This window comes from Gopherus flavomarginatus, chromosome 14 (genome assembly GCF_025201925.1).
Source record: "Gopherus flavomarginatus isolate rGopFla2 chromosome 14, rGopFla2.mat.asm, whole genome shotgun sequence".
Taxonomy (NCBI): domain Eukaryota; kingdom Metazoa; phylum Chordata; order Testudines; family Testudinidae; genus Gopherus; species Gopherus flavomarginatus.
In genome coordinates, this window is record NC_066630.1 from 41686477 (window position 1) to 41704719 (window position 18243).

General features: G+C 49.8%; 1 protein-coding gene across 1 annotated transcript in view; it reads left to right on the top strand.

The window, feature by feature from the left end:
- The first annotated feature begins 1351 nt into the window (after positions 1 to 1351).
- CALB2 (calbindin 2) overlaps positions 1352 to 18243 on the top strand; it is a 53118-nt gene continuing 36226 nt past the window's right edge. Inside the window, exon 1 of the mRNA XM_050922444.1 lies at positions 1352 to 1512. Within this exon, the coding sequence (XP_050778401.1) occupies positions 1422 to 1512 (91 nt within the window). The 5' untranslated portion in view covers positions 1352 to 1421. The remainder of the gene's footprint in view (positions 1513 to 18243) is intronic.

Genomic DNA, 18243 nt, shown 5'->3' on the forward strand with positions numbered 1-18243 from the left:
ATTATAAAATCACATTTCTAAAAAATGCTTGCATAGAGTTTTAGATGCACAATCATCTTTAGCCTTAAATGTGTGGATCTTCAGACATACAGTTTTTTAAATAAATCCTTCAAAAGACCTCCCTTATCTAAAATACACATTTTAATTACTATAGTTAAAAAAAAAAGTGCTTCCAAGTCTTCCTGTGTCCTTTCTGTCCATCCCTTCACCACCTCCCCCCTCACTCCCCACTGAAGAGAGCCCTTAAAGGGACAACAGTCCTTCCCTTCCAGATAGCTGGACAAAGAGTTTCCCTTTCTTTACTTCAGACTATCCAACGAACTAGTTTTAAAAGAACTCTCCAGCAAAATCAGTACCTTAGTAAGACAAAATCCTTGTTATACCTAAAATCTTTGGAAACATATTTTTTTAAAGTTGGTGAAATTTCATAACCATGTCTCTTGTTATGGAGATCACACAAAGTAAATTACTGTTCCCTTTTTCTAAAAGCAATGAACATTGTTATGAACACACTAAACCTCTCTGATTAATTTAAAAGAATGTCTTTGTTTCAGTGAGTTAAATATGTAGTAATCTGGAACGCTGGCTTAAGATTTGAGTACATTTAAAATATAAATTCAGTTTAGAAATACTGATTAAGAAAATGTAAAACAGAGAAGAGCTGCATCATGTATTCCATTATATGTAATGTTGTATTCAGCAGGACAGCTGACTCACCCTTACTATGAAGTTTTTGCAAATAAATCTCTGACAAACTTCAGGGCATATCAAAAAACCTGTGACTGACATTTTTTATTCCCAAATTTTAGTGCTTTTAATTAGGTACTTTCTTCATGTCCATTCTGCATGAGGGAGAGGGCATGGAATTCTCTGCGGGGAACTGTGACTCTCTGCCACCATGAGGCAGGCCGGGCATCTCATTATCCTTTGCTGTCAAGTCCCTCCTCCCCCTCCCCCACCAGGCTGTGAGCTTGGGCTGCCATCCGGCATAGGGGCACCAGTTTAATAATACTGCGTAGGGCCCCATAAATCCTAAGGACGGCCCTGATCAGGGACATCAATCCCAGAGAGACAACTGGACCTTTTTAACTAGATCGGTTGGCTCCTGCTACGCAGAAACCCCCGGATGTTAGCGAAATCCTGGAAACTCAGCTCCTGCCTTCGGCTTCTCACCCCCTTATGCTCCACACCCCCCCTACCCCCATCGCTACCCATTTCTCTCCTGCATTCCCTTCCTTTTTCTGGCTGGAGCTTAGCTTCTCAGAGACTGCGCGCCCCCTTGTGGCTGCCAGGGCCCTGTGCAAGCTCCGGAGGGTTTATATAAAGGCGGAGCAGAGAGAGGCTGGAGATATTGGTGGCGAGATCACTGGAGCTGAAGAGGAGGCAAAGAGCAGCACTGAGGGTTGCCCTGGCAGCTGACCATGGCGGTGAAGCAGCAGACCCCTTACCTGCACCTGGCTGAGCTCACAGCATCCCAGTTCCTGGACATCTGGAAACATTACGATTCTGATGGTCAGTAAGAACCTCACCCCCAAAACTTCTTTTAAATCTCAGATACTTTTAAGAGGATTTTTTAAACAACTCTTAAATATTTGATAAAAATCCATCCCTGTGTGCTATTGCTAGAGTCAGAGCTGTGTGCATTTGGGCTTTGGAAATGTATATTGTTCTGTTGGGACAGCTGTAAAAAAAAGTTTTCCTAACTGCACATTTTAAGGGGCTTTTTATTGTTATTAATTGGAGGAAACTTTTTCAATGGACGCAGCTCCAGCTAGGAGACCCAGGCGCTAGGTATTGCACCTAGTCGTCTCTCGGCCCCTCTGCTCTGTTTGGCGTGACATTGCCGCCAGCATCCTAAGCTGCACAGGATGAACTCCTATCACTGTAACATGCTGGGTCTGGCTTTGCTTGTGCCAAGGCTGTGCCCTTGTGGGAACCACACAGCTGCCTTTTAAAATACGGAGCTGGCTAGTATTTTGCTTTGTTGCCCCAATAGTTCTTGCTTGCTGGACTCCCCCAGTCTTAACTCCAATCCCTTGTGGTGCTGTTCTGTATTCCAGGTCAGGCAGCCCAGTAATCCTCTTTCCGCTGGTTCTGTTTGGTGTTCAGCAGGGTCCAGAACTGATGGGGAATAAAAGTGACACTTGGACTAAAATTAAACCCTGGGGTAACCCAGCATAATGTAGCTGAAGTCAGCGGTGTTGTACCTGTTTGCACCTGGGCTGAATTTGACCCCAGTCTTAAATCTCTATGTGAAGAGTCCAGATCTTTGGTCAGTTCTGTAGCTTTTGTCCTCTGTGCAATAGGAGGGGGAATGGAATGTGGATGGTTACGCTGGTAGCAAGCTATGCTGAGCGGATGGCTGAGCAGGTAGGGGTATGCTAGGATGGGATGAGCTGTCTGCAGGCATGACAGCCAGCACCATCTCCTAGCTAAAGGTTTAGGGGTGTCTGTTGTGTCCTTTCAGTCAGCTGTTGGCTTCAAAACCAGATGGCAAGTGAAGTTTTTGCAGTTTTGACCCATCTGAGCCCAGAGATACCAATGCAACCTGAAAATGAAAATTGGCTTTAAAGTTTCCTAATTTGAGCACGGCTTTGGTGGAGCAGAAAGAAACCCCCTGTGCATGTCCGATCCCCTTACTTCCTCTCCGTGTCCCTCTCGAAGCAGGGAGTGAGCTTGGCTGTGCAGAAGGGTCTCTATACAGCTGGTATTTCAAAGTGCCCAGCTTCTCTGTCACGAACAACTGCTATCAAGGGGTAGTTAGTCAGGTAAGCCAGCGCTGAATCATAGCCACTTGCAGACCCTTGTAATCTGTCGATTTACTGGTCCTGAAACCTTGACATACCACCCATCCTGCACAAAAGGAATGTCCTTCGTGGGAATTCCATTATATAATTTATTTAATGGAATTCCCCATACACAGCAGGAGGAATCTTAAGTTTCCAGGACTCCAGGATCTTCATTCACAGGGGAGCGGGAGCGCTGATGTACAGGCTGCCTGAGTGTTTACAATAAATAAATAACTTCTTATTAGTTTCAAGCCTCTCCGCCTCATAGGCTAAAGGTGTTGAAGGGCTTTCCTGGGACATGGATCTGTAGCTTCCATCAGAAGGAAACAGCAGCCCTGAAGCGGGAGAAAGACTCGGATTCCCCCAGGAATAAGCTGGAACGCTAGCAAAAGGCAGGGAGTTCCATGCACAGCATCAGTGTGATGGGTGTGCAGGTCACCAAGATACAATGACCTGGTGCTCAGCTACTTAAGCTCTCCTCAGAAATCTCCTTGTAGAGCTTTCATCTCTGGAAGTATTTGCTAATTGGAACAGACTGGTGGGGAGCCTTGTATTTGTGGAGGGGTTAAAACATCAGTCCTGATACATCTGGAACATCTAATAACACACACAGTCTGGGTAAACAGAGTGTTGATGTGTAAACTGCAATTTATGAGTGAATCAGTACAGATGGATAGGGCAGGAGAGCAGAGGACTTCCCCGGAGACCGGGGGGCACTTACTTGGCATGGCTGCCAATTATTATTGTCATGCTAGCTTAGCATTAGCCATATCCTTGCCATTACATCACACTTTGACAGCAATTAGAGCAGAAGGCGAGAAGCAGACGTTTGCCTGAAGCAAAGCCCCAAATTGAAACACCCCTGAATCTGGAGGGACTCCAGATGATCCCAGTTTAGCCCATCTCTAGCAGAAATTCCCAGCTTGGTAAAGCTGGGGTGAGACGGTGAAGTTGAGGCTAGGGGGGAAGAGGCACTAGGGAATGGTCGTGGAGGGGTCTTTGCTTGTGAGTCCAGGGAGCCTCCAGGCACTTGGGGTCATAAACTAGGGAAGGGAAAAGACAAGAAGGTTTAAAATCCTGTAGCAAGAACCAGAGTGAACAGCAAGCCTCAGGAACAAGGGAGAGGAGTCAGTGGCAGCAGTGAAATAGTAATTAAGTAAGATCCAAAGATAGAACAAAGATTCCATGGGAGTGTCCCATCCACCTTTATCTCCATCTCTTTCCATCTGTGGCTCAAGGTTTGTTCAGCCAAATCATCATTTTTTGTTTTCAGCCTTGTCCTTGGGGCCCTTCTTTTCCCCCTCCCTTCTCCACCCTTCATCTCACCAACACCTGTGAAGGAAACCTCTCCTGATTATCATCTCTCCCTTCAGGGCATTGTAGAGACCAATTAAACAAAGCCACCTGCTTAAGAAACACTCTCACTCCAGAACCCAACAAGCCTCGGTAAACAAACAGCAAAAGTGAGCTTGGGAAGCATTTACAGAAGGTAGTGGCTTGGGTTCATTTGCTTTCAAAATCTGCCCACATTAGTTTCTATCTCAGTTTGAAAGCACTTGTGATTATTTTAAATCAGACAGTCAGGAAAAATATGCTAGATGTTGAGTGCAAAGCAATTCAAAGAATCATTGCTGGTTGAGCTAAAATAACCGCAGAGCTCTTTGCACTGGCAGAGTCACTGCAGCTAGGGGAGAGCTACCTGGGTTCTCGTTAACATCTAACAGTACCAACTCGATTCTGTTCCAAAACCGTGAGCTGAGTTCTGGCTGCAGAAACTTTATTATCAGCAGTGATGGAAGAGGCAGAGAGAACCCCGCTGGAGGTTTCCATGCTGCCGGGTATGAGAAAAATCATGGCAAATTCTGCTCCTAGTTACATTGGTATAAATTTGGAGTAATGTCACTGAAATTAGTGGTTTGATTTGGATTTACACCACTGCCACCAGGAACAGGATTTGCCGTCCTCTGCCTTCTTTTGATTTATAAACTGAACAGATGTGCTCAGCATTCGCTGAGAGATTCAATGTGGAATGTCACAAAATCATTTCTGGTCAATCACTTTTCCAACCAGCGCCCTGAATGCTGCAAAAGGTTGGGCTTTAACAACTCCAGTTCCCACTGCAGCAGCATCCCCTCGCCCACTTTCCTCCTCAGCATCGAAAGCAAGGAGTACAGCTGGGACTGAAACTGTCTTAATTTACATTCATAAGAATTTTTCGCACTAAGTCTCAGAGAACCGAAGGCCAGAAGGGACTGTTGTGCTAGTCCAGCCTGCCCTCCTGCAGCACACAGGCCAGAGATTTCACCCAGTGGTCCTGTATGGCAGAGTCTGGGGGTTCGACTGAGGGATTTGGGAAATGTGATGTCTCTGCCATCTGCCACACAGTAAGCCCCAAGGGAAGCATATTCAGTGCACCATTGGAGTGCAGAGCTGCTATATTTTGGTCATTTCTCTCCTTGACAGTGGCTGCACATATAAATGAAAATATTAACCCATCCGTTGGGCCCTTGGAGGGGGCCATACTTGCAAATAAGAATGGCAGAGGTTACCCGACAGGTCAGCACACAGCACGGGTGTCTGACGGGTCGATGTGCCTTGTTTACTTTTGCACCCAGTTAAAATGGTTTCTCAGCCCCAGCGGAGTTGAAGGTTTTCAGGCTAGAGGCAGCCAAAGGATTGAGTCTAATGGCCAGGGAAATGCAATTAAAACATGAGGTGCATTAGCGCCAAGCAGAATCCAGCTCACTGATCTTCTCTGAGATTTCTTTCTCTTTGTCATTTCATCCTTTCCCCCACATTCACTCCTTACCTCTTACAGATGTGTCAATTTCTAGTTGGCTTTTCTCTCTCCCACGCTTTGTTCCTCTGCCTGTGTCTCTTGCCTTTTTACTCAGTCCCCATCTCTCTCTCTTTCTGATTTCCCAGGTCTCAACATCAGCTACAAACTCCTCTGCTCCTAGGGCTCCATTTCTCCTTTGGAAGATACAAATGTTAGCCCAAGAAAACTTATGCTCAAATACATGTGTTTGTCTCTAAGGTGCCACAAGGACTCCTGGTTGTTTTTGCTGATACAGACTAACGGCTACCACTGAAACCTGACTTCAGTTAGTTACTCATGCATGGACTGAGTCAAATCCCAGTGAAGCAAATAGGATTCTTTCCAATGGATCCAGTGGGCTTTAGAACTGGCCCACACTGCCCTGGGGCCGAACAGGGCCACCCGGGGAGGGGGGGGGGAGGCAAGTGGGGCAATTTGCCCTGGGCCCCACAGGGGCCCCCACGAGAATATAGTATTCTAGAGTATTGCAACTTTTTTTTATGGAAGCGGCCCCCGAAATTGCTTTGCCCCAGGCCCCCTGAATCCTCTGGGCGGCCCTGGGGCCGAATGAGGCTCCAATTCACCTTTCCCAGTGTTGGAAGATTGCTGCAGAAGAGCTATCTGTACATAGCTAGTTAATATGGTAATATGCCAGTATCCAGCATTGCTCACAGGTTTTCTTGGACCAATAAATGTTGAGCATTGCAAATGGTCCCTGCTTGGAGCTCTTGTCTTGCGCCGGATGCAGTGGGATGCTACACGGTGTTGTATTGTTCAGACACTAGGTGGCGCCATGTGTAACATACCTTGCTAGGCTCACAACTGGGATTCCTGGCAGGGCTTTAAAGGATCTTATGGGAGACGCATCTCCAGTGTCGCTCTCTGAGAAGGAGCCTTGGTAGCCTGCCCAACTCTGGTACAAGAGCCCAGTCTGTTAGGAGGAACCCTGCAGCCTCCCGGGTACAAAGCTAGTGCCTCGGGTCCTCACCCATCTGAAATACTGGCCTAGTCAGGCAGCACACTGGCATGGAAAGGCCAGGACACCTCTGGGCAACTGGCAGATTCCTTGCTCCTGGGAGACCATCTCATTTCCTCTTACCTTGAAAAGCAGCTTGTGTGTGTTTTTACCTAAATTAAGTTCCCTCAGACTGGAAACCCCCAGCCTTGCCAGGGGCTGCCTGGACGTGCTAGTGTCAAGAGAGGGCAGAGGGAGGGATTTGGGCCCCATTGCAGAGCAGGAGTCTCCCCCAGTACTCAAAGTGAGGCACAATGCCAGGCAGTTCACCATGGAGATGTGGCCAGTCGCCCTGCTGCTTGTCCCATATGCTGCGGGGTGCACCAAATGGGGCAGCAGGGCGCCGTGCTCCATTACAAAGGGCTACCACCCATGCCCAGTGTGCCTGCCCTAGAGTCCTAATCTGGCTGCAGACTCCAAGGGCAAAGGACACACCATGTAGCATCCCTGCTTCCTCTCAGTGACAGCCAGCCACAGCACTGACAGCACTGGCCAAAATGTGGTCACTTCCTGGTGAGCAAAGGGTTAAGTTGAGCTCAGCGTGGGCAGGTGCTCAAGGAAGAGTCTGAGCAGTGCCAGGGTGTGGTCATGCTCACGGCTCACTGGGCTGGGTTGAACCCCGCACTGAGGAATTTTAGTTTAGAAGAATTAAGCCTTGAGATAAGACCTTGCTAATGGTGACTGTTTTATTCCCTGCTGGCTTTCTCCACCAGTTATAGCCTCCCTACCCTCTGCTTTCTTTCCCAGTTCGGAGGGTTACTAAGAGTCAGTGGTGCCTGGGTCCCTTCATGGACTTAAAAGCCAGAATGGACCCTAACTCGCAGCGTAACTGGTCGGAGAACCTTGCCCAGCGAGTCCTGCATCACGCCCAATAACTTGGAAGCTCCAGTATCCTGACTGATGAGGCACTGTCCCATTTGGTTTTACTGCCCCCCTCTCTGTAAGATAGTCAGGAAGCGATTATTTGTTGACAGACAAAAATTCTGTTTAAAATGCAGATGCCTCAGAGCATCTAGCAGTCTAAGCTGGACCTGCCGTCTCCATGTTGGAAGACTGGGGCTAACGCTACGTGAATTCTTCGCTGAGCTGGTGGGAGCTATTTTTCCTTCTGGATGTGAAGCCCTGTGGTGTGTAAAGGAAAACAGATGTGTCCATTGGCATGTTGCTGGACACAGCAGTCCTGTGGTGAGTGTTTGGTTAAACCCAGTCTGCTGGACTGATTCAAAGTCCACAGGAGCTTGCAAGAAAAGGGAGAGAGAGATAAGGGCCCCAGCCCCTCTGCCCCTGCCTGCCTTTTCCCTCCAGCGAAGGAAGGAATAGCATCCTGGTGGGCCTGACCTGGATTTTCATGGAGTGTCCATTGGGTGCAGAGCTCTTGTGAAAATCTGGTCCTTGTTTCCCTGGGGCTGAGGAGCCAGGGAGCAGAGAAAACTGAGCCAGCCATGGTTTGCTCAGAGAGGTTGGGGACACTCCTCTGCCTGCCAGTATATCCAGGACATTAGCCAGGACAGTAGGTCCCCAGGACATGAAAAGCCGGACACCGTCCACCCAACTCAGTGCTATTGACGGGTACAAAACACGATTAGGCAGTGCATGAGGTACGGCCACCCAACCACAGCTCCCCTCCAGCTGAGAGGCAAGACAGCGGCAGCACAGATACGGGTCTGTCATGCTGGCCGAAAGTGGGTCAGAGGAGCAGCACAAGCTGCCGCCAGAAACATGGCTGTGGAGACGGACAGCATAAGGTGGCCAGTGAAGTCAGAGGTGCTGCACCTGGCCCACTGAGCTGAGGATAAATTGATCCAGCCATTAATTCATGTCTACACTAGAGCCTTTGCATTTCCCACCCTTGCTAACACTACAAACAGTGAGTCTGTTGAAACAGACGGCAGCTAGTGTAGATGGCCTCTGGCATTTTACCCACTATGTCATCTCTACTTGCTCTTGGCAGGACTAGCCAGCACGGTGGTATGAAGGTTCCCATTGTCGCTAGCATGCTGGGCTTCCCCAGTGACTGCAGTGGTGGGCGACTGGAAGGGTAAATGTCCCTAGTGCAGACAGCTGCAGCGAGACCCACAGAAAAGCAGCTAAATCTTTTATCTTTGCAAATAGGCTGTTTAACAAGGACTGTTCAGCCCATTACTATTGCATCAAAGAGCCCAGCCAGAGCTGGAAAGAGCCACGCTCGCTTCTTGCCAACAAAGGGGAAAAATTGTATAAAAATCATCATTTTAAAAAGATGTGAGCCAAGCTTGGCTGGGACTCCCTGCGGCTCAGACACAAAAGGGGAAGCCATTGACGTAACCATTGTCCTTTGCACCCCTCGACTCCCAAGCAGCCATCGCTCAAAAACTATTGAAACAAGGGAATGGATCAACTTAGAAACTGCCATCACCCAAAAGACCACTGTCCCATAAGGTTCTGTCCACAGCACCAGAAGCTTAAGAGAAAGAAGCTTCAGGTATTTCAGGGACTCACACGGCCCTGTTACTCTAGTATCTGAGTACCTCACAGTGTATTTATCCTCACAGCACCCCAGTCCCACAGGGAAGTACTAGTCACTCTATTTTTATGGATGGGAAGCTGAGGCTCAGGAGACTAAGTGACTTGACCAAGGTCACACAAGAAGTCTATGGCAGAGCAAGGTATTGGACCAAGCTCTGTGGAGTCCCAGGCTAGCGCCATGATCACTGGACCGTCCTACATTTCCCATAAAGCTGTTGTAATGAACTGGTTTATATGTGCATGACTGCCTTCTACTGGCAGCAATCAGAACTGCTCAGCTGTGTGCCATCAACCCTATATTACTTATGCTTAGAGGAGATTTTCATTGAATTCTAATGGCAGGTGCCTGTGCTGTCTGTGATAGGAGCATCAGAGTTCTAGCCTGCTGTGACTGTGAGGTTCCAAGAGGGTGTGCTCAATGGTTTTTGTCCATGGCTGCTGCTCAGATGTAGAGATTTTTTTCATGAAGGGAATTTCCTAGCTGGGAAATGTACACCTCTACCCCGATACAACGCTGTCCTCGGGAGCCAAAAATTCTTACTGCGTTATAGGTGAAACCGTGTGATATCGAACTTGCTTTGATCTGCTGGAGTGCGCAGCCGCCCCCGCCCCCCCGAGGGCTGCTTTATCGCGATATATCTGAATCCATGTTACAGCGGGTGGCGTGATGGCGGGGTAGAGGTGTATTTTCCCCCAACTTCCACCCCCTTCCTCTTGATGTGACAACCATCTATAAATACATTGCAGCACATTCATTTCGCTCAGCCTGTAGCCCTGGTCTGGACTGTTGCCTGGTGAGGACATTCACCAGTAAACCACTGACCATTGCGCTCCCAAGTGCAGCAGGGTTGATTATGTTGGCTGTGTCTATCCTTGTGAATGGCACTGCCGCTCTTATGTCTATTCATTCGCTTCTATTTTGTGCTCGCTGGCTTGAAGGCTGTCTCAGCTGATATGAAAAAGAACGGCCGCACTGAAGCACTGGGATTCTTGGGACCCAGCTGAGAGTCAGTGACTGTGGATAAATCTGCTGCCCCTCTGGCTATGCCCACTCAGACCTCAGAACACCATGGGACAGTGTCAATAACCATCTACCTCTGCTCTGTCTGGGCTCCTAAGCAGAGGCCAGGGCAGTGGGACAGCAGCAGAGCCCTTCAGTGCAGCAGCTCACTGCCGAAGCTCGAACATCTCATTTACGTTGGTCTCATTTCCAGGGCTGGGTTTAGTGTGCAGGTGTTGGAGGTCTGTGATCTATCGTCGGTCAGGTTAGATGAAACTCATCTGAAGTCAGAGCAGGGTGGACTCAAAGTGATGGCTCTGAAATAAATAGCCACAGCTATCTCCACCAAGCTCTCTGGCCTCTCTTCTCACTGGGCACAGATACCAGGGCAAGGTTCTTCTCACTCCAAGTAAACAGACCGCAAAGCTCTGCGCCTGGCTGCCGCCAGCATGAGGTCCACTTGTCAGCCACTCTCACCTTTGACGGTCACTGTGGATAGCTGAATCCTGCAGGAATGTGAACTAGCTGGGTACAGAACTCACAGTGCAAAATGGAGTCACTAAAACCAAACCGACTCCCCAGGCTTGCAGTGCCTGCCTCTGTGGTGACACAGATGGAGGGATGCACAGGAGATGGAGGATGGCCCAGGGGTTATGGAAGTAGCTAGAGAGCAGAGTTCAATTGTCTGCTCTGCCACAGACTCCTTGTGTGACCGTAGGCAATTCATCTAGCGTCTCTGTGCTTCAGTTTCCTCTCTGTAAAATGCAGATAATAGCAGAGCCCTACCTCACGTGAGGGACTGTGGGGCTCAGATGCTGTAATGGGGGCCAAATACGTACTCTAGCAAGGAGACCAAAATTCTGGACTGGGCCACTTAGTTGAGCAGGAGCCATGGTTTTTTAAAAAAAAAAGGGTCTGTGAAGAGCAGAATCTGAACTACCATGTCTGTCCATGGAACAACTAAATAACTCTATGGGTGAAACTTCTGAAGCCATCTGACACTGGGCTGTGGGTCATTTACAGTGCAGTAGTGGGAGGGTAAGATCCACCTGCTTTGCTGAGAGCTCTGACGTGGCCATGGCAAAAGAGAATCCAGTGACTTGGAACTTTTCCTGTTTTTCTTTTCAATTTGCTGAACGAATTGCTGCTGTTTAACTGAACTGAAAGGTGCTTGGGACTCCTCTGCATTTTTTATTGATAAAGAGGATGATGAATGGTGTCCTGGTTAAAGCACTGGCCTGGGGCTCAGGTTATCTTCCTAGTGGTGCCATAAATTTCTCGTGTGATCTTTGGGAGGTCACGGCATCACTCTGTGCCTCAGTTTCCCATCTGTAAAATGGGAACATGGGGCAGGGGGTGTTGTGAGGCTCAATCCAGACACAGAGATGCTGTGGTCCATAGAAGTACCTAGACAGATTTTACATAATGATGACAAATCCATCAGCTCCTTGTCAGTCAAGGGTGGGTGACAATGGAAACCCCACATACAGGAACCAGCCGACTGGGTGAGCAATTGCCTAGCCCAGTGCCCTGGGGTCTTTGAGAGGCAGGAATGGAAGCACTCTAACCTGGTACTTTAGCATGCGTGAAAGATGACCTTTCCAGTAAGGCACGGCATGACCTTCAATCCCTAATAGTCTTAGGGTCTGTCTGCACTGCAACTAGACACCTACGGCTGGCCCATGCCAGCTGGCTTGGGTTCGCGGGGCACGGGCTCAGGGGCTGTTCGATTGCCATGTAGTTGCCATTGCAGAGTTCAGACCCAGCCTGAACATCTACATCACAGTCAAACAGCTCCTAGCCGGAGCCCAGAACCTGACATACCCGAAGGAGTTAGTCATTCCCAAACAATTCAGGAAGAAGGTGGGGGGGTGGGAGGAGATAAGCAAGTGTCTCCCTAGCTTTTGCCTCTGGGTGTTTTCTTTTCCAGGGCTTCCCTTTGGTGCAGCCGAGAGAAAATATGGTCACAGCTTCCTCTTCTGTCTTCTAGGCAGGGCGTGGGTAGAGACACTCAGATGTGTCCTTGCTCCTTCCAGCCCCAGCACAGCCCTGTGCAACGCAAACCAGCCTGGTACGTGTGTGTCATTCCGGGCATGGCTGCAGGACAAGCCTCATTAGTCACCGTGCTGGGAAAGCGCAGACACAATCCCACTGCTCGCTGTTCCTAGGGGCCTGGTGCACTCACACGCCCAGCTGCTGGCTGGGGGAGGGGCGCGGAGGGGGTGTCAGCGGCACAGCTATTTGTGTAGCGACTTGGATAGGAAGGGGGCAGGCGCTGCTGGCAGGCGATAGTGATCGCTGCTCCCCGGATTCCTAGCTGAGCGCCGCAGCCCCACGGTCGCTTGATTAAATCTTCGCTGAAGCCTCACCCCGCTTGCGCTGCTCCACATGAGAACGCCCGAGCACAGGAGCCTTTCAGATGGCAATTAGAAAGCGATGGCAGAGAGATGCGCTGGAGTTAGAGAGAAAGGAAGGGAGGCCGAACGGAAACTAATTGGGCATGGATTCATTAAGGGAGCGAGAAGGCACTGTTACCATAGGAACCCCAGCTTTAAGTGTACAGCAGCGTAGAAGGCCAGTAAATGTTTTGCAGGCCAGACGGCAGCTCCTTCCAGGGCCAAAGCATCAGCCATACTCTGTGCACTGACCCTTCCAACCTGACTGCCCAGCGACTGGGGAAAGGCTGCTGAAAAATCTGCATGAGGCTCAACTGGCAATGGCTTGCCTGCACCCTTCCTGGGAGGACTATTTTTGGGAGGGCAGCAAAGAGAGGGGGCCTTTTCCAGGAAACCACTCGTGCAGCTCTGTGTATTGAGGGCCCAGAGCCAAGTGGCCAAACGGAAATCAGCAAGGGACTGGAATTTTCAAAGTACTTTTCAGTGCTAGCGAAAGGCTCTGGGCTCTTTGATTTCCAGTGGAGGGAAGGCCACCCACTTCGAAGTGGGGAAGAGCCAGAAAAACCCTGAAATCAACTAATGGGACAAATGAACAGTGCAGAGATGGGTCAAAGGTACAACGGAAGAGCATCAGTGCGAGGCACCAAGCGGAGACCCCCTGAGAAGAAGGGAGCTAGTGGAACGCTGCTTGGATGTATGTGTGGGTGCAGGGTACCAGCCTTTCTGATCGGTGTGTGGTGGGGCTCTGCTCAGGGAAACAAAGAGGTCACAAGAACACAGGAGCCAGCGAAAAACAAAAGAGGAAGGGGGGTGCAGGTCCTGGGAGCAAAACAAGGGATCTACAAGGAGACAGCATGCGGAGAATCCTGGGCAACATCCATTGCTCCAAGAGGATACCGAGGGAGTTAGTGGGTGCCGTCCAGTGGAACACTGCGTGGATGAAAGGTGCCAGCAAGACAGTCATGAAGACTGATGTCTTCTAGCCCCACGAGCTAGTTACTGCAGGGGCCATGGCAGTGCCAGCCTCCCCATGCACAACAGCAATGATCCCTGCGACTAAGACACACACAGGTCCGATTCCTTGCTCTGCTGTGGGTCCCTGTGTGACCCTGAAGAAGGGCCTTAGTCTGTCTCTGTGCCTCACTTCCCCATCTGTCAGATGAGGGCAATAGCACTTCCTTACCTCCCAAGGAAACTGCCAGGACAACTCTGGTTCACATTGTGAGTGCTCAGATAATAGAGGCCATAGCAGGACCCACCAGTGGACATTTGTTAATGACCAACCCTCAAGGGAAGTTTCTGATTAACTCCTCCAAGAGGTGTTTGTTTAGCCCCAGAAGCAAGGCAGGCTTCTAGCCCTTCCCTATTCTGGAGTTCGTGCATGTATATTCCTAGATAATCTAAGCGTGGATGTTCTCACTAGCCATATAAATGTCCGAGTTTTTTCTGAATCCTGGTAAGCTCTTGGCTCAGTGATATCTTGTAGCAATGAGTTCCACAGGCTAATTATGCATTGTGTAAAAATGGTCTCTCTCTTTTTTTATTATTATTTTGGTAAAAAGTAAGTAAACAAAGAGTTCTAGTGGTAGATACTGAATGTATATATTTACAGAAAATTGGCACAGCCTAAACACCAAGTTATGCTGTTAGCTAAAGAACATATGGGCTGTTTTTCTATAACTAAGGAAATTCATCCGTTATCACGAGGAGCCATTTATCTCCTTGGGAATTTTAACAAGTGAGTCTCTGTTACTGCAGCATGTCACAAAGCACTGGGGCACTAGCCCATTGGCCCATCAAAAACCATCTTCCAAAGCAGTCAATGCCAGAGAACTCAGAGGAAGATAAGAACTCCTAATGATGCACAGGAATGCCTGTATAGTTTGTGGGAGATTAAGGGATGAGGACATTATTCCTCCTGACCATAGCAGCAATCAGTGTATGCCCAACCCCTGAGCCATGAGACTGATTTATCTTTTGCTTGCAATAGCTGCAGATGTTCTTTATAAAATCATCTTGGTAAGTTCCAGCCATAGCGTCTGACACAATGGCCTTCTGTAGCCGTGAACTTTACCCTATAGGGAGAAGCATTTCCAGCTGCTGACCCCCACCATTCTCATTATGGGAGAAAGAAGGAACTGGTCACTTTTCACTGTGCCGTTTGTAACTGAATCTCTCAGTCACATCCCTTCTTACTCCTTGGCCCTAGTCTTTGCAGTAGGTAAGTCCCACAAACCCCTTCCCGCCAATCAAACAATGCCAGGTGTTCAGCCAGGAGCTGCCATGTGGGGAAGGAGATAGTGACCAGGCAATGGAAGCCTTGTAGGGCCTGGGCTGTAATTATGGTAGATTTGTACAGGCCGTAGCACTGTGGGGCCCCACTTGGCTGTGGCTGTTGGGTGCTACCACATTATAAATGCTAACGCTGGACACCCTAGGGCAGGGGTGGGCAATTGGCAGCATAGGGGCTGCATCCAGCCTGGCAGTCATTTTATTTGGCCCACCACAGTCCAGCTTGGGGCAGGTGATCTGGCAGCGCTAGGGCCAGCAAGGGTGGAACATGTGTCATGTGACACTGGTGGGAGCCAACGGGCCAGCGCAGGAAGCTGTGCCCAGTGCTGTGGGACAGGAGCTGCTGCTGCAGGGTTTGCACAGGGCTGGCTTGGTCACCAAATCCACTCCCCAGGGGCAAGACCCAACACCCCCCCACACACACAGATCACACCACCCAGAGGCAAGACCCAACCATCCCAGCCCGCCAAAGGGTTTTTGTGGGTTTTTGTAGCTCTCTGCTACCTTAAAGTGCCCTAGGGAATGGGAATAGACTGGATGAGTCGCTGCATTTGGCTCCTTCCACTGCTCACTCTAGGAGCCTAGGCTGTAATTCCGAGGAGGACAAGCACACCCTGGAGGTCTCACCTGCAGCCCTGTGGCTGGGCAGCATGCACTGGGTGGGCAGCTGGGCTGATTTGCCTGGGGGAGAGCCGCAGCTCAGTCATATCCAGCAAGAGAACATCATGCAGGGAGCATGGTGTTCTTTACATTCAAACAATGAGAGCTTGTAGTTAACAGCAGCTGTGGCTGCAGCCAGCCACGGTCTGATCTCCCCCTCCCCTGCCTTCCAAGGTCGAGGGCACTTTTGTCTCTGCAGTCACACGGTGCATTGTGCCACAAAGGCAGCTGTGAAGGAGGAAGAGCTAGCGAAGGGGCAGGTCTAGGGGTGGAAGGAGACCAGCAGGAGGCGCTGCAGACAGCAAGCTCCGAGCAGAATGGCTACACTACTCCTTTTAGCCCTGCTGCAGCACAAGCCAGTCCGTTGACCCAGGCTCTGAGACTGGCTGCTGCAGGGTTGTGGTACCCCTAGTCTCTCCCTCCTCTCTGTCAGACAGCAACTCCCAGAACTGGATTCTGTCTGGCTGTCCACAGGCTTCTGTTTGCTCTCCACCCCAGAGGCTCTGATTTAGGCATGTGACCTGCCTGTCATCTGACTGTTCATTTTCTGCACTTGGGGCTGGAAGTAAGTATCACAGGTGAGCTCTGCAGCTGTTTCCCCTTAAAGGGCCAGTCACCCTGTTATAGTGGCCATGTAAATACCATTCATAGATATAACAAACAGGCAAGTTCCTGGTATCCTCCCAGTCCTCGCACAGGCAGAATTCCCATCACCTTCAGGGTGGTTTTTAACTTGACTAAGGGCTTATCCCATCATGGGAGGGCAGATGCTTTAATGGCGACTCGGGACTCGCAGCAATATTGTCCCCAAGAGGCCCTGCCCAGGTAACCCTGTCCCAGAGAGGGAGGCACATGAAAGGAGCTCTCCACAAGAGCTTCACTTCCAGCAGCAGTGGCTCTCCGAGATTCCCCCCACATCAGCTTCCTGTCTGTGCTGCAGTTCTCCCAGTGACCTGCTTGCCACGGCTTGGTCAGGCATTTTCAAGTTCAGTGTTCGGTAGCTAAGCCTAAAGCCTGGTCTACACTACGTGTTTATACTGATTTTAGCAGTGTTAAACCGATTTAACGCTGCACCCGTCCACACAACAAGGCCCTTTCTATCGATATAAAGGGCTCTTTAAACCAGTTTCTGTACTTCTCCCCGACGAGAGGAGTAGCACTGAAATCGGTATTACCATATCGGATTAGGGTTAGTGTGGCCGCAAATCGACGGTATTGGCCTCCAGGCGGTATCCCACAGTGCACCACTGTGGCCGCTCTGGACAGCAATCTGAACTCGGATGCACTGGCCAGGTAAACAGGAAAAGCCCCGCGAACTTTTGAATTTCATTTCCTGTTTGCCCAGCGTGGAGCTCTGATCAGCACGGGTGGCGATGCAGTCCCAAACGCAAAAAGAGCTCCAGCATGGACCGTACGGGAGATACTGGATCTGATTGCTGTATGGGGAGACAAATCTGTTCTATCAGAGCTCCGTTCCAGAAGATGAAATGCCAAAGCGTTTGAAAAAATCTCCAGACACAGGCCACAGCAGGGACTCAGCATAGTGCTGCGTGACAAGCGTAATGGAAAGCCAAAGAATCAAATGGACGCTCATGGAGGGAGGGAGGTGGTACTGAGGACTCCAGCTATCCCACAGTCCCCGCAGTCTCTGAAAAGCATTTGCATTATTGTCTGAGCTCCAAATGCCTGTAGCGTCAAACACATTGTCCGGGGTGGTTCAGGGTATAGCTCATCAATTTACCCCCCTTTCCTCCACCCCGTGAAAGAAAAGGGAAAAAAATAGTTTCTTGACTTTTTTATATGTCACCCTATGTCTGCTGCATGCTGCTGGTAGACACGGTGCTGGGGCAATGAACAACAGCACCCTCACCCCTCCCCGGTGGCAGATGGTACAATATGACTGCTATCCATCGTCATCATCAGCCTGTGAGTGCTCCTGGCTGGCCTCAGGTGAGGTCGGCCAGGGGCGCCTGGGTTAAAATAGGAATGACTCCCAGTCATTCCCAGTAGATGGTACAGAATGGCTGGTAACCGTCTTCATCATAGCAACTGGGGGCTGAGCTCCATCAGCCCCCTCCTTTCATGTGTAAAGAAAAGATTCTGTACTGCCTGCACTATCATAGCAGCAGGATGCTGGGCTCCTCTCCCCCGCACCGTTTAATGTCCTGCCTGGACTATCATAGCAGCTGGAGGCTGCCTCCCCCTCATTTTATCTCACTAACAAGTCAGTGTTTCTTATTCCTGCATTCTTTATTACTTCATCACACAAATGAGGGGACACTGCAACGGTAGCCCAGGAGGGTTGAGGGAGCAGACAAGCAACGGGTGGGGTTGTTGCAGGGGCACCCCCTAGAATGGCATGCAGCTCATCATTTCTGCGGGATCTGACACGGAGCAGCTGTGCTCTCTGGTACACTGGTTCTCTAGCACATTTGCCCCATATTCTAGGCAGGACTGACTCTATTTTTAGATAAACCATAAAGAAGGGAATGACCCGGGGGGGTCATTCTCATTTTTGTCTTTGCGCCTCTGACCGACCTCAGCCAGGAGCACCCATGACAGCAGCAGACGGTACAGAACAACTGATAACCATCATCTCATCGCCAATTTATAATGGCATGGTAGACAGTACAGAACAACTGATAACTGTCTCTGCTATCTTGCAAAGGCAAATGAATGCTGCTGTGTAGCGCTGCAGTACTGTATAATACGGTGACAGTGACAAAAGGCAAAATGGGCTCCATGGTTGCCATGCTATGGCGTCTGCC